Source organism: Lissotriton helveticus, chromosome 5_1 (assembly GCF_964261635.1).
Source record: "Lissotriton helveticus chromosome 5_1, aLisHel1.1, whole genome shotgun sequence".
In the NCBI taxonomy this organism is placed as follows: Eukaryota; Metazoa; Chordata; class Amphibia; order Caudata; family Salamandridae; genus Lissotriton; species Lissotriton helveticus.
Window position 1 is genome coordinate 1,866,385,923 of NC_136065.1, and position 26,134 is coordinate 1,866,412,056.

At 45.4% G+C, this 26,134-nt stretch overlaps 1 protein-coding gene across 2 annotated transcripts in view; it reads left to right on the forward strand.

Moving 5' to 3' along the window:
* BRCA1 (BRCA1 DNA repair associated) overlaps positions 1-26,134 on the forward strand; it is a 553,713-nt gene that overhangs the window by 511,422 nt on the left and 16,157 nt on the right. For both annotated transcript variants that reach the window (XM_078645314.1, XM_078645315.1), the window contains exon 21: positions 11,702-11,775. In XM_078645314.1, coding sequence (XP_078501440.1) covers positions 11,702-11,775 — 74 coding nt within the window. The remainder of the gene's footprint in view (positions 1-11,701; positions 11,776-26,134) is intronic.

Below are 26,134 nucleotides of genomic sequence, written 5' to 3' on the forward strand. Positions count from 1 at the left end.
ATGCAAAAATCGGTGTGTTTGCGTATTTCTGTTGGTCTGTGTACTGAGCTTCTACAGGTGCCTATATGTATCACATCTAAAGCCTGCGGGGATCTTGAATATTTCCATTCAGTGAGTAGGTCCTAGATGTGTGTGTATTGCATTTGCTGCCATATGTCCGCATGTCCTGCTTTGCTTTTTAGTAACCCTGAGTGTAGTTAGCGTAGTAGCGCTACGGTAGCAACGCGAAGTGCACTACGCGAACTGCGTAGTGCACTGTGCAAAATGTTGTTCGCACTGATTGCACAGTGCCAGATGCTTGTCCGCACCGTGCAAACCGCATCTTGCACAGTGCAAGCGGTCGTTTTCTGCCGCTCGAGTAGATTTCTACTCGAGCGGCAGCTTTCTCAACGCGGACTGGTAGTTTCTCATCGCGCGCCATCATATGCATACGCGACCACTCGCAATGAGAAATCTGACCTCCCCGTGTTGAGAATCTCGCCAGGAGGTTTATTTTCCATGCTCACGATCGGCAACTTGATGCTGCTGATCGCGAAAGAGAAAAAAGTCTTGCCGGGATGTCATTTTGCTCGCTCGCGGTCGCCAACTTGACGTTGAGGACCGCGAGCAAGTAAAAAATGACCGCTACGCGTGTTTGCACTGTGCTACGTACAATTTGCGTAGTGCGAAGTAGCGCAAAACTACGCTAGCGTAGTACTTCGCCTTTGGTTACTTTTTAGTCAACCGCACTTTGCATTCTGGTACTTGTAGTTGCAATTTTAGCATTACAACTAAATATTTAAAAAGCCCAGTATTCAGTAATGTAGGCTAGGTAATCTGAAGTTTTTGAAAGCTTCGCACAGCAGCGCAGGACTTGGATTGACTCGGGAGCTACTCACTTATCTCTATACCATACCCCTTCCCATACATTAATTTTTTTTTTTTATATATATTTTTATTGTTGTAGTGCAGTATTCATGAAGAGATGTATCGACAGTTATCAGTGTGGCTTCAACATTCAGCCATAATTAACCGTGAATGCACTTTACATTTTCTGTTTCAATAACTAAGAACTAAGAAAAAGGTCACCTATGAAATATCTGGCAACATTTCTGACAGTCAACATCACAATGTATAATAGCTAAGCAGTAGTACAAGCTGTACGTCATATGATCATTAAGAAAGGTATCTCCAACAGGCATGCACACAATGTCATAGCCCACCCACTACCAGTGCCCAACATCTCCTCTCAGCTCTAACTTTCCTCGTCATCCTCCCCCGAGCTATCCATGTCGTCTTCCTCTGGCAGAGGCTCGCATATATCCCCTCTATAGGTATTCCAGGACAGCCATAATTTATTCCACTTGCGTGGGTTAGATCTTTGTTTATACACCGCCCTCTCCGTCACCATGGTCATGTCCATATTCTTACACCATTGGGCCAGGGTGGGTGTTGCCTCTGCCCCCCACTTTTGCGCTATATCGCGTTTTTTGCCAACATCATACCCGTTCCTACCCACTGCCTCCCGTGTGTCGACAAATCAGTAGGGCCCCACACATTAAGTAAGCAGAGCCTGGGTTCAGGTGCAATGGTTATCTGTAGAGTTTGAGCCATAGTGCGTGTGATTCTCCTCCAGTATGTCATTATAGGAGGGCATTCCCAAAGTGTGTGGAAAAGGGTCCCTAGTGCTCCGTATTTGCGCAGGCAGTGCGGATGGTCGGCTCTGTGTATTTTGTGAAGCAGGGTGCGTGTGTAGTAGACTCGATGTAGTATCTTAAATTGCACTAGCCTAAACCTTGCTGATATTCCGGCCTCCCTGGGGGATGCCAGTGCGGCATTCCAGCTATTCTCATCTAATTCCCCAATTTCCTCCTCCCATGCCTCCTTTAATTTCTGTAATGGGTCTGGCAGGTTGTTCAGTAATTTACGATAGGTGAGTGAAGTAGCCTTGTTTTCCATGTAATCTGTCAACAGTCGGTCCTCTAAGGGAGCCGACTCCGGGATCGTGACACCGGGTTCTAGTGCTGCCAGCAATGCGTGCCGGATTTGTATGTAACGGTAAGTCTCAGTTGCCCCCATGTCATACTGTTCCCTGAGCGTCGCGAATGGTACCACTTCCCCTTCCACCCACAGGTCTCCAACCGCTGAGATCCCGATGGTGTCCCATTGGTCGAATCCCTTGCTGTGTCGTAGGCTACCCAGGGCTTTGGAGTCCCACAACGGCGTCATGCGTGTGAGCACCCCATCCCATTTCAGTTGTGCTTGGGCTTTATGCCACAGTGTCACCGTGTGTCTAGTGGGTCCTACCAGTTTCCTAAGCAGCCCTTTATCATAGAGCGGGGCCAGCAGGGTGGCAGCTCCAAGTTGTTTCCTATCCGCTAAAAGTGCCGGGTCATCCTGCGGGCTATGTAACCACCGGTTAATTACCTTAAGATGAGCCGCCCAGTAGTAGAGTTCCAAGCTTGGGAGTGCTATCCCCCCACTGTACCAATCCCTGATCAACTTCAATTGTGCCACTCTTGCTGGTTTGGTCCCCCACAGTAGGCTCGATATTTGATTAGAGACCTGCCTGAAGAACTGCACCGGGACTATCGCTGGTGTATTCTCTAGGACATAAAGGAAACGGGGCAGCGCCATCATCTTGAACAGCGCTGCTCTTCCTAAGAGCGTCAAGGGGAGGGTGCTCCAATGGCGCACATCTGATTTCAATCGTTCGAGCAGCGGTCGAAGGTTCAGGTTTCAGAAAGTACCATGGTCCCGCGTAACATGGATCCCCAGATAGCGGAAGGATACATCCGCCAGTAACAATGGACAGCTGTCACCCAGGTCAGGCGCCGCGCCATGGAGCATGTAGAGTATCAATTTCGTCCAGTTTATTGTATAACCCGAAGCCTTCCCATGTTTTTCGCACAGCGCCAGTAGTGCCGGTATACTTATCGGCAAGTCCATCACATAGACCAGCATGTCATCCGCATACAATGACACCCTGTCTTCCCAACCATCCCCCCATTGCACGCCTCTCAGCAGTCGGGTTGTCCTAATGACCGTGGCCAGAGGTTCCAGGACCAAGGCAAAAAGTAGCGGCGTGAGCGGGCAGCCCTGCCTCGTACCCCTCTTCAGCGATATTTCTCTGGAGAGACGGCCATTAGCCAATACTCGCGCTACTGGGTCCCGGTATAGTAATTTGATCCACGCTATAAATTTCGGGCCAAATCCCATATGTCCTAAGACCGCAAACAGGTAACTCCATTCTACCAGATCAAATGCCATCTTGGCGTCGAGCGAGAGGATCGCCGCCGGTTCTGTCAACATCGGCGCCCGCGCCATTACCCCATGCAGTCGCCTCAAGTTCATCGCCGTGCTTCTATGTGGCATGAATCCTGATTGGTCAGGATGGATCAAATGCTCGAGATGCGGCAGCAGCCGATTGGCCAGTAATTTTGCCAATATTTTAGTCTCGGCGTTCAAGAGAGAAATCGGGCGGCATGAGCCGCAATTCTCAGGCGGCTTGTCGTGTTTTGGAATTGTTACTATGGTCGCCGCTCGCTGGTCGGGCGGTAGTTGACCTCGTTCCAAACTGTCCTGAAACATATTGAGGAGGGGCGTAGAGAGCGTGTCTGACATTATCTTGTACCACTCTATTGGTATCCCATTGGGACCCACAGCCTTCCCCGAATGCAGGGCCGTTATAGCCGCTTGGAGCTCACCAGAGGTCAAGTCCATCTCCAGTTCATCCACGTCGGCCTGTGACAGAGTGCGGGTAGGTATCCCCACGAGAGATGTCTCTGCCATCTCCGGGGTAACCTCCACCTCAGGTGTGTAGACCGTTTGGAAATGGTCAGCCATTAGTTCAACTATTACAGAAGGGTGTGTTTGCAACAGACCCTCGCGATCTTTCAGATGCAATATGGTATTTTGTCCATCTCTCTTCCTGTCCAGCCAGGCAAGGAGCCTGCCGGCCTTGTCGCCCACTTCGTATATTCTCTGTTTTGTGGCCGCTAAGTTGTCTAACACCCTACTACGTAGATAATCAGTGTGACGCTGTTGACACAAGTGTAGTGCATGTCGCGTGTCAGTGGTCGGATTAGTTGCATGGTTGGTGTTAGCTCTGTCCAGGTCGTTCTCTAGGACTACAAGTTCCTGCTTTTGTGTACGTTTATGACTAGCTATAATGGAAATGGCCTGTCCCCTGAGGACCGTTTTATAGGCCTCCCATAGGGTGGTGGGAGATTCCACTGATCCCTCGTTCTCGGTAAAGTACGATGTAGTACCCTCCCTCAGCTTTTTGGTTATCAGAGGCACTTTAAAGTACCCAGGGTATATCGGGAACATGCGTGTTCTGGTCCGCTCGGGGTTGGAGACGATTAGAGTCAATGGTGAGTGGTCTGAAACTCCCCTGGGTCTAATATGTACATCAGCAATAGTGAGGAGGCTGTGTCCCAGTGTTAGGAGATAGTCAATCCGCGACAGACTGTCATGGACCGCCTAGTGAAATGTATATTGTTGAGCCTCCGGATGAAAGTGCCTCCAGAGGTCCACCAAACCTTGTGCTTCCAGGAAGCCATGCAGGCGGGAAGGCCCAGGGTCCTGTGCACGCACCGGAAATCTATCACGTGTGTTATGTGCCACAGCATTAAAGTCCCCTCCCAAGATCAGATCACCCTCAGGCAGTTCTAGCAGAAATTTACCTAAATCGGGGAGGGCTATCGCGTGCAGTGCCGGCGGAATATAGACTGAGACTGCATTCAATGGCCTCCCCTCCCACTGACCATGCACAGCCGCAAACCGGCCCTGCAAGTCCGTTTTCGTGGATTGAACGATGAATCCCGAGGAGCGGTGCATGAGGATACCCGCACCCCGGGAACCCCTAGTGAACTCTGCATGGGCAACCATACTGTAACCCTTCCTGTCTAGGGCCCTCGTGGCTGTGCCCGTTAGATGTGTCTCCTGCAGTAGGACCAAGGCTGGATTAAAGCGTCGTATACATTGCATTACTAGCCCCCTCTTGACTTTGTCCCCCAAACCCCGTACGTTCCATGACATGACACCCAATTGTGGCACCCGCCTCACTTCCGTGTCCCCCCTCCCAGTATCAACCTGAGACAGTTCCGCCATAGAGTACGTTCCTGTATTCACAATCGCTATGCTCTGATGGAGCCCGATCGTGTTGCCTAAAACCTGCTAAGCGACACACATATGCCATGTAGTTCCAATCTTTATCCGTGTGACCAATCTGAAAACGAAAAAGCTCCCCCCCCCCCAACTCCCCCCCCACCCTGCCCCCCTGCTCAACGGACTCAAAACTGCCCGCCCCCCCAACTCAGCAGAGTGCTTGGACCCTTCCCCAAACATAGTACTTGCACGCTGGGGTGAAGGACCCTCCGTAGTCAGCGACCCCCTTTTTCAGTTCCGGAGGTCCCTCGTCCAGTGTCCATGGCGGCACGCCCGGCCAGCAAAGCAGTTGAACTGTAAAAAGCGTTCGTGTGGCATTTTTATTCTTCCGTGTTGTCTGTTTCCGGAATATCGTGCAGAGGTGAACGGCGTTCAGTTTCTCCCCCAGACGCCTGGGAATTCAGATGGGAATCGTCGTCGCTGTGCATGGTCGTCCTGTTGGATCGGCGCGGGCGGGTCACCGGCCTCCATCCCTCTAGCCATTCCAGCGCAGTTTCGGGTGAGTCAAAGAACCATGTCTTATTGTTCGCCACAATCCTGAGTTTAGCAGGAAAAAGCATTGAATAGGGAATTTCTCTGGCTCTGAGTTCTTTCTTTACCTCAAAAAAGGTCCTACGTCTTCGTGCGACCTCCGCAGTATAATCCGGGAAGAATGCAACCGTAGTGTTATGGATTCGGACCGGTGGGGAATTCCTGGCCGCCTGCAGGATCGCATCTCTGTCTCTGAAGTTGAAGAGGCGAGCTATTATCGGTCTCGGGGTAGCTCCCTGTTTGGGTCGGCCTCCGGGAACCCGGTGCGCTCTTTCTACCGTGAAAAAGGTTGAGAGTCCTTTCGGACGCAGGTGTTTTTGGATGAGTTCCTCCACATACAAATCCATAGCTCTCGTACCCTCCGACTCCGGAACCCCGACGATGCGAATGTTGTTCCGTCTTGAGCGCCCTTCTTGATCATCCAGCTTGTCGCGTAGGGCCTTGTTCTCCCTCGTGACCCTCTCCATGCTTGTTTGTAGTTCCGCGACATCCTCCACTAGCGATTTGGTCACCACCTCCATTGACTGCACTTTCTCCGACATCTTATGGAAGTCCGCCCTTATGAGTGTGATTTCGGACGATATTGAACCCACCGTCATCTGAACTTGGGCAAGGGCCTTCATGACATCATCAATGGTCGCCTTCCTGGTGCCCGCCGTCTCCACCGTCTTGCCCGGTGGTGTCTTGGGCTCCTGTGATGAGGAGGGGGCCCGGTCGTAGGCGTATTTTTTCAGCCTGGCTTGCGCTGCTCCGCCCTTGGTGCCCTTACCAGCCATTCGGATTGTGACTCTGACTCAGTGTCAACGGGTGTGCCGATCTTCTTCCCGTGCAGGGCCTCCGGCAGTGTGGGATCCAGTGATATGTCACTCCCACGTTAGCCCCTGGGGACGTGTCGTGTCCGCGCTGCTATACTGTACCAGCTGGGCCTGCAGTGTTATTTGTAGTCCCCTTGATCGCCTACTGGTATTACGGGGGTAGGCCGCGGGCAGCCGAGTGCGCCCGTCCCGGGGCCCTTTGTTCCACCCCAGCCTCGGGTCTCCCGGTATAGGTAGTCAAAGCCGATATCGACCTCTCAATGTCTCGGTGGCAGGCGCTATCAGAGGCACGAGCTATGTGTGTTGCCCAGCCCTAACGGAGCTGTCCCTGCCCGGCCATTAACTCGTTATTGCGTTGCGCCGTGCGACCCGCTCCACCACCGTGCCCCTCCGCACCCAACTGGACACGGGGCCTCCCGGACCTGAGTATGCCCCCAGGGGACAGTACGTGGCGATTGCGGCGTGCCAGGCGCCGGTGAATATGGCGGCGTAGAAGGCCTCGTCGTCCGGCAGCACACCCCTCCCCCACAGGGACGTCTGTCTCGCCGGCTGTGGCTACTCGCTTCAGGGGCCGGCGGAGGATCACAGCGGCCCGCTCCGCCTGATGAGTCTACAAGTCTTGGCCACAGCGGGGCGGCACCCAGGGGAGTGTCTCCGGCCCCCTCGCTCTCTCGGGCGCAAGCGCCGGGACTACGCGATCAGGGGAGCTACCTGCGGCACAGGATCATCCAGCGCCGGGTCCCGTAGCTGCACGTCCGCTACTCCTGAGGAGACCACACCGGCGCTGCAGCCGCCTCCCGGTCTCCTTCAAGTCCGTGTTCCCGTCTCCAAGCGGGCACTTCCGGCAGCGTTTCCCTTCCTGCGGTGGACTTCCGGTCCGCTCTGCACCGCGGACGACTCCCCGGCTTCAACAGGCACCAGCGGCCCAACCTGGTCGCACCTTGAACCGACTGCCACACCGTCGGATATGGAAGTAGCTGGCTCCGCTTGCGCTGCCCGGTCCTGGGTGTCGGCACCTTCCCGGAAATGTCGATTGTTTGGCGGATAAGTGGTCGGATAGTGAAGGAGGCCGCTTCAGCTACGGAGCTCGCCTTTTACACCGCCGCCATCGTTGGCTGCTGGCCACGCCCCTCATACATTAATTTTAAAATGGTTCTCCCTCCTTATTATGAAGCTACCTTCTGAGATTGTATGTACATGGTATGTCTATAGTGCACGCTTAGCCAAAAGACAGTGGGGCTGTAGACCGGTTCTATCCTTAATCCCACTTAACCTAAATGAAATATTGTACTTGCCTTGCTTTGTTGCATTCTGGTATCTACAGTCCTTCATTTATAATGGGGGGAAACTACAAGTACCAGAACAGAAAGTTACAAGCATTGGCAAACCCAATAAGTCTTGCCTTTGGGGCCTATTTGCTTTTTCAATTTTTTGTAGACCGTGCAGCAAGGCTTTATAGAACAAGAAAGGGCCATTGCTTAATTTTGTAGGTGCCACGTTTGCCTGTGCCCTCATAACGATGCGGACACTTTGTTTTTTATTTGCCGATCTAATTTGGATTGGCAAAAAAAGAAAAAATTGCAGAAGCATCACGGGCTGGGGTCGAAGCAACATGTAGGGCACACGAGGGTGAAGCAACACAGAGGGCACGAGGGAGCAAACAGGCTGGGAGGGAGTAGAAGCACATAGGTAAGAACGGAAAGTGAGTGGAGGAGCACACAGGCCAAGCGCATTATGGTGGGGGGGGGGAAGTACGCTGGTGAGAGAGAGCAGCATGAAGAGGGGAAAGAAGTACACTAGGAAGACAGCTGGAAAACATTTTCACTCTCATAGAGTGCTTAAACAAAAAGAAAAAAGTAGAGCCGCAAAGGTAGCAGTGGAAAGACACTTAATGCACCCATGCACTATGGGCAGGACCAAACAAGAAGAGGAAGCTACCAAATAAGAAGCAAGGAAACGAAAGCGGACTCTAAGCACACTGTAAGCTGACCATATGTCTTTCAACAGGCAGAGCAAACACTGTCTTACTAGAAGACACCTACAGAGGGGGGAGGCACAGGAAGGTGCAGCAGAACACCATCCGTAGCATCACCAGGTTGCCTTCTGGTGCGCCATAGAGGAGCAGCAGCATGAAGGGAGAGAAGACTGAGGGTGGAGGAAGATAGACAATGTTCTAGAGGTGGGTACAGAGACCACATGGAGCAGAAATTGCCATACACTATTACATTTAGTAGTCCGCAACTGCAAGCTGATAATGCACCATTTCATCTAGAGCAGCCACAAGCTCGTAACCCGTTCTTCCACGTGGTAACGAGATACTTCCCCGCACAATGACAAACCTGCAGTTAAAAAGTACTTTTAAAGTCCGCTTGTAAAACGGACAGGTTCACTGAAGGCGGCGTAGCCGCCTCGTGTGAAGGTGCAACAAATAAGAGGAGCTCCACAGACAGGCACATGGAAGCGCCCTCCAATCCTGGCAGAGAGAGTCTGTTTAGGAGAGAGACCGCGGGGTGACGAGTAGAAGGCAGTAAAGTGACAGGCACTTAAAGAAAAAAAGGCTGAAGGCCAGCAGCTAACTGGGGATGACTTGGATGGGGGAGGGAATAGGAGATCCTCACGTCCGGCAGTAACAGGCAAGTACTCAATGTGTACTCACCACTGTTCAAGGCACTACATGACTGGCCTACACTATGTGTTACATTACATAATATTTCTCCTCTTGGTCACCCTGTGTCACACCACAGGCACATTGATAATTTCTGAGGAAATTACATATTACCCCTCTCGGTCACCCGGTATCACACCACACGCGCATTGATAAATTCTGGGGATATTACATATTACCCCTCTCGGTCACCCAGTATCACACCACACGCGCATTGATAAATTCTGAGGATCTTACATATTACGCCTCTGTCACCCGATATCATACCACACACGTAATGATGCATTCTCGGGATATTACATATTACCCCTCTCGGTCACCCGGCATCATACCACACACGCAATGATGCATTCTCGGGATATTACATATTACCCCTCGGTCACCCGGCATCTTACCACACACGTATTGATAAATTCAGGGTATATTATTTATTACCCCTCTCGGTCACCCGATATAACACTACACGCGCTTTGATAAATTCTGGGCATATTATAGATTACCTCTCTCAGTCACCCGGTATCACACCACATTCGCATTGATAAAATCAGGGGTTGTTGTCAAATATACACTCTGCACACCTTTCTAGTAATGTAGCTAGCTGTATAATAATAGTAACACACTTCTTCGTACCTGCCATTTCTCTGTGTAACAAGTATTGCTTAGTGATGTCTTTGTGATACAAAAGGTGCTGTGAACATAAATAGAACGCCTAAAATTCTATTGAATACAATTATTTTCAAGAATCCTTTCCTCGTAACATTGATTTCCAATTTCCTGTGCTCAGTTCTTAAAGTTATACAAACTGCTAATAGAAATTGTACATTAAGCTTTTATCTATGCCTATAAACAATGCACAACACCACAAAGTCCTTGCGGAATGAGAAGCTTGCAGCAGTTGCGTATTTGGGTGCGGGAAGTAAATATTAAATTAAAAGTGAATAAGAGGGATACGGAACACAGAGGCAAGGAGTCTAGGGTAGGCAGCAAGACACAGAGGTGAGCCTGGAAATGAGGGCTAGGTGGGAGACAGTGGTAATCACGGCAAATGTAAACAGGAGGGGAAAAAAGCGAAAAGCCAATTGTCTGCCACCACCGGTCCCAGTTTCTTGTGGACTGTCAAGCTATCCAGGCTCATGACGGCTGATAGCCAGAAACCGGTCCTTGGATGCTTGATTCCGGTCCAGGAAAGACATGACTTGGCAGTTCGGCTGGACTGTTGCCATGAGGCACATGGTCAAGGCTGATTTGCATATGGCCATGTCTGACCTGGGGTGGTGTGGAGTGCAAAAAAACGATGGATTTAGGCCCAGATCTCTGTACTGGGGTGAATGTATGACAATGTTCTGCATTCTGTCCATCACCTGTTGTTTTTGCCTTTGTCGCCCCGAGTGGGATGGGTATGCTCAGACGTGAGTCCCATGCTCTCCACACCACTGGAGTCAAGCTATCCAGGCTGATGACGGCTGATAGCCAGAAACCGGTCCTTGGATGCTTGATTCCGGTCCAGGAAAGACATGGCTTGGCAGTTCGGGCTGGACTGTTCCCACGAGGCACTGGGTCAAGGCTGATTTACATATGGCCATGTCTGACCTGGGGTGGTGTGGAGTGCAAAAACGATGGAATTAGGCCCAGATCTCTGTACTGGGGTAAATGTATGACAATGCTCTGCATTCTGTCCATCACCTGTTGTTTTTGTAAAAGCACCCCAAGTACATTTTGTCCCATGCTTTGGAACCATGTGTAAAATGTGAGCAGTATTCAGTTGGGAGTGGCCACTCTGTTAGGTGGCTAGTCACTGAAGGCTTGGCTTATCCATCATTGTAATCTCACTATTCAGAGATGAGGCTTCGCTTGCCTCTCATTTACGCGGTTTATAGCGCCTCATTTCCGTATGATCATTCAAAGCTTCCATATCATAAAGTGTCTCATACAGTTGCACTGGTGATTGTAATATCCCATTGAAGTGCCAAGATGCATGTTTTTGTTCGCTCGCCGCTTCTCTGCCTAACTCGTGCGTTCTACTGGAAACAAAATACCAAATTGCTTGGTTTTGTATTGCGCTTTCTTACTCATTCCTTCACCTTTTCCTCACTATATTGAGGGCAAGCGGCATCTGAAAGCAACAGAGCATCTGCAAGGACTAGGATTGTCCCTGCTCTTCCCTGTGCAGAGGCACAGGGGCTTGCAGACCTTGGGAGCAATGAGGCCTCCATTCTATGTACAAACTCGTGTAAATAGGGGACTGACTTTTGGATGGATGGATAATCCTACAAGACAGTTGGTTTTGAACCATGTCTGAAAATGCAAGGTCCGTCCCTTGAGTGTTTTCAAGGACAGACTGCTAACCTTTGGGTTGGAAGAGTGCCTGGCTAGCTATCTAGAGAGGTTCTACCAAAACGGGTAGTGTGCTGTTAATTAGCGCCGAGACACCCCAGAGTATTTGTGCACTCTATAAATCTCATAAATAAATAAATAAATAAATGCTATCAAGTAATGAAGAAGTCGTGTTTGTAATGTAGTGATTTGTGTCTTTCTTTAGAGCATTTGGAGTGGATGGTGGAACTCTGTGGGGGATCAGTTGTGAAACAACCTCATCTTTTTGTGCACAATCGGGTAAGTGGTACTGGCTGATGGGAACACAGTTGTAGATCCATCTTTACAACTCTCTTCATTATCTTCGTTTAAAATGATTTGCTTTTTTGGCTCTTGTCCGGCATGATTTTGTACTGGACTGATTTAGTTCTCACAGTAGGTAATGACGTGTTTCAGTTTTCCCCCCATTTCCCCCCAAAATTAATTCTACGATTACTCCAGACCAAGATTTTTCAGCTCAATTACCAAATAAATTGTTGCCTTGTAGCACCTGCAACGACATTTTATAGTAGTTAATCATGTTACGAGATTTTGTTTAATTAGCTGGAGGAAATATGTGGTCAAAACACACTCAACCCAGGACAAAACGTTTGTCCATTGCTGTAGAGAGCCAGAAGCTAAATCTCCTGTTAGGTTTTCAAGGTCTTCACTTCTCCAGTGAAAAGAGTCAGTGTGAAAAGAGTCAGTGTGTATCAGGCACAAAATGTCATTGGACACTTTTGGTATTGTCCTGATAATAGTAGCCGGTAATTTTGTCCTTGTTTATGCCCTCGCAAATTACATATACTGTGGTGTTTGTTGTTTTAGATTCTTTCTATTTGTCATTGCTCGTTTCTTTGGAAATGAATGCCTACAGTTTCCAGACTCTGTTGGTTTTGTCATGTTGTGTAAGATAGTTGTCAATTGTACTTTCCACTGTTTATTCTATGTGTACCAAGAATTGTGTTCCTTAAGAGAAATGGAGCGAATCGCCATGCTGATGATAATCAGATCGTATCCTTTCCTACTTGCACCCCTAATTTTCAGTCTGCCCCTTCTGTTGACCTCATCCAAAACGGACTCTATTTATTTTCCTTTCAACTCCACACCCACTTATCTTCCAACCTCTTCTGTTCCCCCGACGCGCTCCTCCCATCATCGTAGGCCAGAAATCTTGGTATATACTTTACTGCAGCTGCAGACCTGGAACCTTTCATTGCAGCGACTGTTGTAGGGTAGAACATTCTCAACATGTAGAATGCAAGCCTGCACCCCCTTCTGCATGGCCAACACACAACTCTCTGGAGTAGTCCCAGGCAAATTAGACTACTTGAACGAGTACGTCTCAGCCTTCAGACCTTCTTACTGTTAGACCATTTCCTAAAATTTACATTATGACTCTCTTAATGTCCCCAGACACTGTCCTACGGCCCACTAAAGTCAATGCATCAACTAGCTGTCTGGCCAAAAAATGTATAATATGCAAATTACTAATTATTGTTTTTTAAAACCATTAGCAGCTTACTCCATATTTACTTATTTCAGTAGAAGACATGCTTTGTAATATGTAATCTCACACACACACTTTTCTGTTTTGTCCTTCCCAATTTTTCGGTCATACCTACAGACCACTTTTTCTTCGGGCCTATTTTGGGTAGTAGCAATACTTAAAGTTTCCTTTGGGTCAGCCAGTTGCTTACTAGTGGTTGGTTTTCTTGTCAGTCTCGTGTCCTTGCTTCTTATTTGATGGCTTTGCTTCCTCTTTTTGTGTTTGTTCCTCCCCGAAACAAAGCTTCATTACTGTCCTTTTAATTGTATGATCTGTATTCTTCCAGTGTTTAAGTTCAGGAAAGTACTTTACTCTTTCAACACTCCATGCAATAGCATTTGTTTTCTTGCTCTCTCCCTACTATGCTGCTTGCTTAAATCTTCCCTATGAGCTTTCTATGCTGCTTGCTCTTACCCCACTGCTCTTTTGTGACTTCCCCGTCCCACTCATTTTGTGTATGTGTGTGTGTGTGTGTATATATATACACTTGCACATCCAATCCTCCTGCCATTACCCAACCCCCACTTCTGCTGTTAAACCCACGCTTGAAATAGAAAGAATCCAGTCTCTCTCAATCCTGCTAACATTCCCTCTCCTCTTGCTGTAAATTCCCTCGAAGGTAAATCTGCCTGTATCATATATATTTTTGTCTGTCCTCTAACCATCACGTATGTATCAAATGCATCCCAGCCTTCATGTTTGCCACCTAAAATGTAACTTACCTTGTGCATTTTGAGCCACTTCAATTCAATATAAGCTTAATTTGATTTTGGTCATTGACCAATCCTGACCCTCCTCTATGCTGACAATGCTGTGCTCATGGCTCGGACCCCCTTGGAACTGCAGTGTTTACTTACACATTTTGTTACCTATATGCAGGACCTGGGACTACAAGTCAATATATGTAAAACCTTTGTCATATAGTGCGAGAAAAGGTCTTTGAAGTGCTGTGATGTTTTGATTGACAGCACTAAGATTTGCTTGTACCCAACCTTTTCCTATTTGGGTATTCTAGTTGATATGGTGGGCACCTGGGCATATGCAATTAACTCCAGGAAGCTTCAGTTTGCAAAAACTATTCCAGCCCTGTCCAACTTTGCTAGGAAGCTGGAAACCCCCAATGAGATGCTGACTATTTATAAAGCAAAGTGTTGGTCTACTGCCACATTTGGGGTGGGAGTGTGATTTGTCAATTGCTACAAACGGCTGAAAATGCCTTTTTAAGGACCAGCCTAGCTATCAATTGCTGCCCCACTTTTGCTTGTCACGCCGAATTAGCAGTACCTTTTCTATCAGACATAATTGATACCCAGCCAGCTCTGCTATGGCATAAGATCTGGAAATCGGAGTCTACTGGAACAAAAGACAGATTATTTATCTCTGCTAGAGGACTTAAGGTTGTCCACAGAACATCCTTAAACCCTCCCCTGCTGGTGACGGAACCACTCCGTCATCAGCTGCGGTCGCGCTGTGCTGATGACGGAGCGGTTCCGTCACGACCCGCTCGGCACGCCTGCGCTGAGCGTTCCATTGAGCGGGTGGGGCCGTGACGGAACCGCTCCGTCATGAGCACAGCGCAACCGCGGCTGGTGACGGAGCGGTTCCGTCACCAGCATGCGCCCGCCGCGCGGCCGCCCCTCCCCCTTAGCACTGCGGCGGAATAGCCGCCGCAGTGAAGGGGTTAAGAATCAAATGATTCTAGTCACATATGATATTCAGCCCTTTCTAAAAATAGAACAAAACACCCAACACAGGTTTGTATTAACTCATTTTAGGGTGGACATTTTCTGTCGTTTGATCCGTATTTTCATTTTAAAAATGTTATCTAAATGTCCTTGTGATAACACATCAATTCAAAGTACCATGCTCACTGTTTTATTTTGTAAATTTTATACCGACCAGAGAAATAGATTAATCCTTCCGTTGCTGAGGTCCTTAAACTTTGTACAATGTTGACCAGTTTTCTTGTTTTAAAATCCCTCCTGAATCCCTATACCGACAGTATTATGGTATGTTATTTATAGGCTATTTACTCACAGAATGTATTTTCAGTCAACAATTTTGATTTCATAAAGCATTTGTTTTTCCCCCTTTCTCTTATCTGTATTGTACATATGCTTGTATTATTTTTATCCATAACTATGTATGTAATGCATTGAATTTTTATGATTTCATGATTTACCATGATAAATCGAATAAAGATTATATTGAATAGTGAGCCAGTTTCTATGTACAGAATTTTGATGGAAATACCATTTCTACTCAAATAAAAGAATAAAGTAAAAAGACTGAAATGCTTAGCAGAGGTTGCTGGTATGCCTGACGTGAGTTGCATAATCCATGCATTCTCGTCAGTCATGTGAAATTGCGATGTTATTTTGATTGTGTGGCTGAAGAGGAATCCTTTTTATTTCGTAACAACGCAAGTATTGTTCAAAACGAATAAATATTTATTTATGTAAAGAAACGTGTAAGTACATGCACCCACTAAGAAAATACTACAGGTTGGCCCAATGGTTTGATTGATTATGTCTATACATGTTTAAAATAAATTGTATGAATGAATATACTTTGATTAAACTGTAAACAATTGTTGTGTGTTTGCAAAGCGCTCTATCACCCGTGTAGGTATCCTGGCACTATTTTTATTTATCCTGGCACTAAGCAGGTGGACGTGCCAAGCCCTGACAAGGATAGGTAGGTTAATTGAAAAGCCAGGCCTTCGGATTCTAGTGGAATTCATGAACGGAATCGGTGGCTCCGAGGTGGGGAGTATAAGGTTTTTCCATGTTTTAGGAGAGATGAAAGAGAATTCCTGTCCTCCTGATATGGTTCTTTATATTTGTGTGATGTGTGCAAATAGGAGTCCTGTTGGGTGGTTGTTGGAAGGCGTTGTGACGTTTCAGGTAGGTGGGGACTAAGTTGTGTAGTGCCTTGAACGTGTGGGTGAGTAGTTTGAAATTAGTGCATTTATGTAAAAGGATCCAAAAGAGCTCCCGGAATTGTGGTGTGATGTGAGTTCTATGTGGGAGGTTGAGGATGAGTCTGACTGCCAAGTTCTGCATGGTTTGTAGTCTTCTGGGAGTTGTTTTGTGATCCCGGCATAGTGTGTTTCTGTAGTCCAGCTTGCTGGCAGCTAGGACATGAGCGACATTTTTTCCTGTTGTTTGTTTGGAGCCATTTGAAGATCTTCCTCAGCATCTTTAGGGTGTTGAAGCAGGATGCAGTAATTGTGTTGATAGGTGCGGTCAAGTCCACTTTGATGTTGATAATGATTGCAAGGTTCCTGTGTGTGGATCAGAGTTCGGTCGGACACCAGTTGGACCCACAAGACGAGGTGTTCTTGCCAAAGATTACTACTTCTGTCTTTTCTGTGTTATGTTTGGGACAGCTGGGTTTAATCCAGTTAGCGACTTCAGTTATGCAGGTGGTGAATGTGTTATTTGCGTTGAGGGTCTTGTCTGAGAAAATTAACATCTTTACGAAACATAAAAACTGATCTACAGACATGTTATTTAGGATTAATAAAAAATTATGTTTTTGCTCTTTACACTTTGTTATGTAAAGTCTCCATCCCTTTGTAATAACGCATATGGACAATGTGTTTCTACACAGTAACGACTTCGCCTATCAGACATGAGGAGCGTCTGCCACTCAACTACTAGCACAGGATGATGTTATGCAATGCCATGGAGTTATGATGAGCCAAAGACGGCGTTTACATTCTTTAATGTCCAGAAGAATATTTCGAAAAGTAAACCAACATTGGCATAGCCAATAGGTCTTGCCTTTTGGCCCTTATAAGTGTTTAGCCATGCAGCACATTATCCTGGGATAAATATACTACGACGTAAATTAAGCAATGTTATACGTGTGTGTTTATATTTAAATATATTTTACCCGTCTCTAACAACACTCGATTTTAAACATGGTAAGTGAATTGCTAGGATAATTTGGTGTGTTACGACAAAAAGATAATATTTTCCAGAGAGAAAAAAATATTTCCCAGGAGGGTTACTTCTTTAAAGTGGTGACTTCACAAATGAACCTGGCAAAAAGAGGTGGCAGTCACTGATGTAACAATAAAGGGTAAACCTTTGAAAATAAGAACAGGAAGTGCCTTGTGTATGCCACTACCATCAGCCTGTCCAAAGGTGCTACTGACCTCGAAAGGATGAAAGGCTGAGTGAACCCGCAGGGATTTGAACTTTTGACCATGAGGTCAAACATTAATTTTTAGAGTCCACCGAGTCACCGGACCTGGCTCCTGAGTAACATGGCCCCACTTTCGTTTTGCTTTAGAAACCCTGTCACTAACACGTTCTTAAAATGCTGCAATTTCTGCAACAGGTTATGCTGGAGAATGGGTTACGCTATTGAAATAGCCAGATTGAAAAGCACCCAGGCTCTTATGAACTGGAACCTATGAAGAAGGAAGTGAATAAAATAAACTCTTCACTAGGTACTCATTGTGAGGATATAAAAAGACTTTCCACCATTATAATTTCTGTTTTTGCATGTGGATCAGTTCACCTCATCCAAGCTTCATTTGCTTTTAGCCAGTGGATATTTCTGCAAACCTTGTTTTCCGTTGCAAGAATTTCTGCTCATACACAGAACTGTGCAGAGAGACCTAGGACATTAGTATATTGTGGTGTACTAGAAACTGTCCTCAGTACCTATAAAACCCCAACCAGCTAGCATCAGTGTCACATTAGCTCTTCATCCTATAGTAAAATAACCAATGATTAGACAACCTAGAACATGCGACTTAGGATCGTCTCAGGAATGGTGGGAAGTGAGAACACTCTTTTGTTATACTCTCATACCAGTCCACAACAGGAGTAAAATAAGAGACACTGTAAAGTTAAAATATTTATTTACGACGTGATCTCATGCGCAGTATTTTAGTCAACATAAGCAGACATATGATTAAGAATAATATGGTCAGCATGGTTACAATTCCATAAAATACAAAAGGAGGAATCATATTACAATGATAGTGCAAACAGGTTATATAGCGCCTGGTTTTAATACCCTCCCTCTATAGGAACTATGTATTATAAACTAAAGAAGGTCTCTTGGGCCTGTTTTGGGGGACCCCATTACCTTTCCGCTCAGTAAGAGTAAATTATATCTGGATCAGCAAGGCTCTCTGCATCCCTGGAATATTCCAAGTGTGTGAAATCATGGCAAGTGTGCTATGATAAAGGCACCAGAATCTTACTTGTCTCGCAGCTGCCAAAATGTTGTCTAGAATGTGTTAAAGGGACATGCCGATAAACAGGCTTACATGTTATGATAACCTTGACGGCTCAGCACTCACTGTATGTCTAGAGATGTCGAAAAACAAACCTTTTCTCATGTGTAGACCTTCGTGAAGGCTAACTTACAAAAACAGCTATACAGTGTCGTGTGCAAAAGCAGCAAAAAGTAAAATGGTGTTTAAACTTCTAATAAACGTGATTAATGAGGGGTGGCGTGGCACTCAATATTGTGATCAAAAGTGAGTAACATTCAATTTTTAGGTGCTGACCGGTCTGCTCCCTCTGCCCTGTGGGGAGTTAGTAACTACGAAATGAATGCTGTTTGAATTGACAGATTGGCCAGGCGCACTCTTATGTGGGAATCACCTCCTTAAAGGTCCAATAAATTAAGTCATAGTTTTTAACAAACAGATACTCGCACTGTATTCCAGGTTAGTTCGATTAGTACATTGGTTTTATTTCTTGTGATTCAATTTATGCAAAATAAAGTTGTTGCATCACAACTTTGTGAAAGTTCATCAATGGTCCATTTGAAAATGTACATAAACAACTAATTCATCCACATGCCCAATGCATTTCGTGCTGAAACGCACTTCATCAGGGGAAATACATTTCTGTGGGGTAAATCAAAACGGAAGGAAATTAATAAGAGGGAAGCAGGTCACAGTCTGCGTAAAACAATCAATGAGGTTCTCATGAAATGACTAAAAAAGCAAATAGTGGTGTGTAAAACGAACCAACAACGGGAATGCTTAGAGAATGGTGAAAACAGAAACCAAACCAGTCAGCAAACAAGTCAGCCAACAAGTAGCCCGAGTGTAGATATTGGTTGAACGCGAGGTAAAAGCCCCTTGCGTCTGTGCATTAATGAAGATAGCGTGCAACTCTTCAAGTGCCATGCCTTACGTACAAGTGTCGTTTATTCTATCCGAGTGATCTAAACCCGTAAATTACATCGTAAGATGACTTAGGGTGAACGTTTACATGCAATGCACTCGCACTTAAAGTGGAAAGTCGCCGTGTAGCACTCACCGATCACCGGGTGGTGGAGACGCTTAAATCGTAGCCGCCGCTCTCAGCCTCAAGCAAGTTAGAGTGAATTCGCGCATGCGCGTGACTCGCGTAATATATGCTTGTCTACGTGAAACGGCTATAGTCCTGAAGTAATAAAGTGAACCTATTCCACCATGTGTGGCCGGTATTAAACAACGGGTGAAGGAAAATGTGTGCAACATAGTCATTTACGATACTAAATACAAAATACAAAATAATCGGTGATAAAAGTGCACTATGTGTAAGTGACAACCGCGGCCATATTGAAATGGTCAACTCTGCTTTCTACAACCAATGTTGACAGCTGGTGTAATACACGTGTCTATGCAACAGAGTGTTATCAGAGAGTTATAACCATACGTTTTGAACATGAATCTGATTGAACATATAGGGGGAAATTAAATCAAAAAATCAACAAAATAATGGTGGTGAGAACACTTATTGAAAGGGTGAAAAACAGTTACTCGAAAAGTCAGTGTTCACGGTGTCTCTCCAGGATTACAGGAAACAACTGTATTCAAGACGTTCATTAAGGCCCGTAGGGTTGCAGGAATTTAACTTTTTAATCCAAAATATTTCACGTTGGAGCAGTCTTTTCTTGTTGTCGCAGCCTTGTCTAACAGGAACACACTCCAAAACCATAAAACGTATCTGACTGATGTTGTGGCTATTGGTGATGTAATGTGCAGCTACTGGTGCTTTCATAGATTTGTTTCTTATGGTACTCTTGTGCTCTGTCATTCGAGTTTTAATTTTTCTCTCCGTTTTGCCCACATATGCGAGGCCACATGGGCATTTTAGCAAGTATACCACATTTTTTGAGTCACATGTGGCGTTGGTAAACAAGTTTATGGTTTTGCTTGTGGTTGGATGGTTAACACTGTTACCACGGATAATGTTGTTACAATGCCCACAATTTGCGCATGGGATTGTACCAGAAAATTTCTCATTTTTGTTGGGTGTATCTTTTTCAATTAGATCCTTTAGGTTCCTGGATCTTTGGTAGGCGAATAGTGGTTTATTGAAGATTCCCTTAAAGTCTGGTTCCTTCTCAATCATCTCCCAATTTTTCAAAATGATTTTCTTGATCTGATTGCTTGAGTTTGAGAATTTCGATACAAACACTGGTCTGTTTTGGTTCGTTTCCTTAGCTTTGATTTTCAGCAGCTCCTCTCTTGGGATAGCTTGTGTTCTAACTTTCGCTTCTTCTAGGATGGTGACTGGGTATTTTCTCTCTCGAAACTTTGCAATCATTGTTTCTGCATTCCTTTCGAAAGTTAGGTTGTTTGAGGATATTCATTTCATTCTCAAGAGTTGAGAGTATGGTAAATGGCGTTTTAGTGACATCGGGTGGCAGCTGTCGAAGATCAGCATTTTGTTCCTGTCAGTTTTTTTCGAATAGACATCAGTTTGAAAGCAATTGTCTTGTACAGAAACAAGTACGTCCAAGTATGGAATAGAGCCAGTGCTGATGGTATGGGTAAATTGTATGTGATCATCAATGCCATTGATCTCTTCCATAAATTCTACCATATCCGTTGAAGGGCCTTTCCATATAAGGAAAATGTCGTCTATGTATCTCCAGTACTTGTGGATTTTATGTTGCCATCTGGGATTTTCAAGAATATGATCCAGTTCCAGTCGGTGCATGAAGAGATTTGCGTAGCTGGGAGCTGCGCAATTCCCCATGGAGGTTCCGGCCAACTGTTGGAAATAGTGATCGTTCCATGAGAAATAACTGTGATACAGTGTAAAATGAAGTAGTTCCAACAGGAATATTTTAAATTCTTGTTTGATGTTGTGATTGAGTAAGAATGACTCAAGAGCTTCAATACCTCTATTGTGGGGGATAGAGGTATACAGTGAACATACATCTATGGTGCATAATGTTATTTCCATGGTGTCATCCAATTCTGTCTCTTGAAGTTTGGTGAGAAAGTCAGTAGTGTCACGCAAGTAGGTAGTCATTTTTTGAACTAGTGGCTGAAAGTGTTGATCTAGATATTTCCCTATTGGTTCGTGAATTGAACCCCTTGTCGACACAATAGGTCTGAAGGGGGGTTTCGTTAGATCTTTATGTATCTTCGGAAGCATATGGATGCTTGGACATTTAGGATAATCTTGAGTCAAAAAAAGTCTGTCTTTTTCGGTGATGGTACCCATTTCAACGGCTTGATTGATAATAGTTGTCAAGGTTTCTTTGAATGTGTTCGTGGGATCATTGGGAAGTGCCATATAAAGATTTTCGTCATACACATGCTTTTTAACACTATCTGTGTAGTACTCCATGTCCATTACAACGATTGCACCTCCTTTGTCTGCTTTACAGCATTTGATTTTATGATTCTCAGATATTTGGTTTATCGCTCGGGTTTCATGTGCAGACAGGTTTGAGCGTTTAGTACTGGGTTTTTTAAAAAGCTCTTTGATTTCGTTCATCGTTATAGTTTCATAAGAATCCAAGATTTTATGGCTCACTGGTGCCTGAAATGTACTTTTGCTCCTTAATCCTAGTAAGGTGTCTTCGGTTTGTGTGGGAGATACTTTTTCAATTACCACATTTGCAAAGAAATGTCTCAACCGAAGGGTCCTCATGAATTTAAAGAAACGTACTTCAACTTCAAGTTCATTTGAGTTATGCGTGGGTACAAAGGTCAGGCCACGTTGTAAAACTGAAACTTGGTTCTTGGATAGCCTTTCTTTTGAGATGTTAATCACTAGGTTGTTTTGCTGCGTGTCGATTGGGCAATTGACAAACTTGGATCTCTTTGTGTTCTTGCTCCTCCTGGTTCGACGTGTTGGCTTTGGCCTCTCCCTAAAAAAGGCCTCTCTGATGTAGTCGGTGCGGAGGTGTTGGGAGTGTCAGTTCTGTTGTCCTGTTGTTTTCCCCGTCTGTCCGTTCTTTGTGTATCTCTTTGCGTGGAGTCAAATGATGTCGAGCTGCCTTCATCTGAGGAAGGATTCTGGGAAGGTCTTTGTTGTCGTCTCTGGGCATACACCTCTGCCCAATTGTACACTTCCCCAAGCTTGTAATCAATAGTATCACGCTTGTATTTGCGGATCTTTCTGTCATTTATTTCTCTCGTGTACTTGTCTAACTGAATCGATATGTCTTCCAAAGCTTTGTCTAGGTCATCCTTTGATAGATTACATTCCAAGTTGGCTTGAATTCGTTTAATGTCTTTGTCAAGGTCTTCAATAACTTTAGATAATTCTTCCACGATAAGGAGGATCAAGTCCAATGAACATTTGTTCAGTATCTCATACCACCGTTCTGTGAATTTTGGGTTGTTCCTGCATAACGTTGGCTTTAGGGCAATTCGTAACCCTCTTGGTATTCTCTGATCCTTGTGGTATCTAATTAATGTTCCTGCATGGAGTTTTTGGTTAATGATCCTCTTAGAGGTGTATAGCAATTGTTTCAGTAAACTCTGTGATGAAAAAGTGCCCGCAGCTGTGGGATCTGCTTCCTGTATCAAGGCATAAATCCTGTTGGTCTCCTCTGTGGAAAACGCAAATGTATTGGCTCTGTTTTCAGTGATGTTTGAAATATCTTCATATTCCATCTTTAATTGCTCTGGTAACAGTAGGTGCTCACGCTGGTTGGGTCAGAATAAACGTGATTAATGAGGGGTGGCGTGGCACTCAATATTGTGATCAAAAGTGAGTAACATTCAATTTTTAGGTGCTGACCGGTCTGCTCCCTCTGCCCTGTGGGGAGTTAGTAACTACGAAATGAATGCTGTCTGAATTGACAGATTGGCCAGTCGCACTCTTATGTGGGAAGCACCTCCTTAAAGGTCCAATAAATTAAGTCATAGTTTTTAACAAACAGATACTCGCACTGTATTCCAGGTTAGTTCGATTAGTACATTGGTTTTATTTCTTGTGATTCAATTTATGCAAAATAAAGTTGTTGCATCACAACTTTGTGAAAGTTCATCAATGGTCCATTTGAAAATGTACATAAACAACTAATTCATTCACATGCCCAATGCATTTCGTGCTGAAACGCACTTCATCAGGGGAAATACATTTCTGTGGGGTAAATCAAAACGGAAGGAAATTAATGGGAAGCAGGTCACAGTCTGCGTAAAACAATCAATGAGGTTCTCATGAAATGACTAAAAAAGCATATAGTGGTGTGTAAAACGAACCAACAACGGGAATGCTTAGAGAATGGTGAAAACAGAAACCAAACCAGTCAGCAAACAAGTCAGCCAACAAGTAGCCCGAGTGTAGATATTGGTTGAACGCGAGGTAAAAGCCCCGTGCGTCTGTGCATTAATGAAGATAGCGTGCAACTCTTCAAGTGCCATGCCTTGCGTACAAGTGTCGTTTATTCTATCCGAGTGATCTAAACCCCCTAAATTACATCGTAAGATGACTTAGGGTGAAAGTTTACATGCAATCACCGATTATTTTGTATTTAGTATCGTAAATGACTATGTTGCACACATTTTCCTTCACCCGTTGTTTAATACCGGCCACACATGGTGGAATAGGTTCACTTTATTACTTCAGGACTATAGCCGTTTCACGTAGACAAGCATATATTACGCGAGTCACGCGCATGCGCGAATTCACTCTAACTTGCTTGAGGCTGAGAGCGGCGGCTACGATTTAAGCGTCTCCACCACCCGGTGATCGGTGAGTGCTACACGGCGACTTTCCACTTTAAGTGCGAGTGCATTGCATGTAAACTTTCACCCTAAGTCATCTTACGATGTAATTTACGGGTTTAGATCACTCGGATAGAATAAACGACACTTGTACGTAAGGCATGGCACTTGAAGAGTTGCACGCTATCTTCATTAATGCACAGACGCACGGGGCTTTTACCTCGCGTTCAACCAATATCTACACTCGGGCTACTTGTTGGCTGACTTGTTTGCTGACTGGTTTGGTTTCTGTTTTCACCATTCTCTAAGCATTCCCGTTGTTGGTTCGTTTTACACACCACTATATGCTTTTTTAGTCATTTCATGAGAACCTCATTGATTGTTTTACGCAGACTGTGACCTGCTTCCCTCTTATTAATTTCCTTCCGTTTTGATTTACCCCACAGAAATGTATTTCCCCTGATGAAGTGCGTTTCAGCACGAAATGCATTGGGCATGTGGATGAATTAGTTGTTTATGTACATTTTCAAATGGACCATTGATGAACTTTCACAAAGTTGTGATGCAACAACTTTATTTTGCATAAATTGAATCACAAGAAATAAAACCAATGTACTAATCGAACTAACCTGGAATACAGTGCGAGTATCTGTTTGTTAAAAACTATGACTTAATTTATTGGACCTTTAAGGAGGTGATTCCCACATAAGAGTGCGACTGGCCAATCTGTCAATTCAGACAGCATTCATTTCGTAAACTTCTAATAAGCCATGCTAACATAACATGCACGCAAAAGTAGGCCCTAAACCATACTACAGTTCCTTTATTTTGGGTCAGTTTAAAGCAGCCAGTCCACGTCTCCAATGCAAGAAAGAACATTGCTTGAGACATAGTGTTTCAAGGTGCTCTTTGCGCTTGTGTAATTCACCCATCCACAACAATCCTTAGATGCGTTACTGCCACCTTGAACATAGTAAGATAAAGGGAAGCAAATAATCACAACTGTTTGGAGAACATACATCAAGGTGCATGTATGCAAGAAATATAACAATACTGAGGGCTGCACAAAATTAGCACACCCAGTAGGCTCTGGTATTTCTACTACATGTTAGTTAGCCATGATCAGCTGTGACCCTTGTATAGGAACATACAGAAACCTAGATTTAGAGGTCTAGCACACCCCCTCAACAGATGTAAGAGCAGACGTAGGTTGTGGCACTTATTTTCTCTTTGAGTGCACTGCTAACTGCACAGTTAATAACGGTGACTGTTACAGTCTGCACAGTCCCCTCTATTAGTTCATAACAGAGCTTTGAACCTGGCCGCTTGTTGCTGCACTCCTTATCCCTCAGGCCAGCTAACCATACTTCCCTGCACCGCAGTTGCCCCTACCCGCGCTGTACCTGCTCCTGTGCTGCCCTGCACAGCACAACCGCTGGCCTCTCAGTACCAATGGCAACCAGCACCAGCGAGACTATCGCCTGCAGCCGGCATCAGCAGAATCACAGGGCTACTGTCTGTGACAGCACCTCCTACACCCCTGAGAAGTCACTGCGGATTCCACATCGGGAAGACTAGCTTTGCACAGCTGCGAACAAGAGAGAGCTCTTATTCACCCAAAATGCGCTAGCAGAAGGAACGTATTTGTCGTTTCTATGTTTTTAAAATATTCTAAGCTGTGTCTCATGATGCTTCACATTTGGTACAGTGGCTGTCACTGGTCTCTCACTGCCAATGGCAACCAGCACTACCAAGACCAACACCTGCAGCCGGCATTTGCAGAATCACTGGGCTACTGTCTGCGACAGTGCACCCTTGAAGAGTCACTGCAGCTTCCACATCGGGGAAGACCAGCTTTGCACAGCTGCTAGCAGGAGAGAGCTTTTATCCAATTAAAATGTGCTAGCGGGTGGAACATATTTGCCATTTCTATTTGTGAAACTTCCAGAGCAGTGTCTCGTCATACTTCGCATTTGGTACAGTCGCTAATATAGTGAGATTCATAGTCTGCGTTGACGAATGCTGCATTTAAATGCAAGCAGCATTGGGCACGGAAACTGAGTACAGGCAAACAGTAAAACGAGCAGGAAACAAAGAAAAAGTAGTCCCCCAAACGAACAGATAAACCA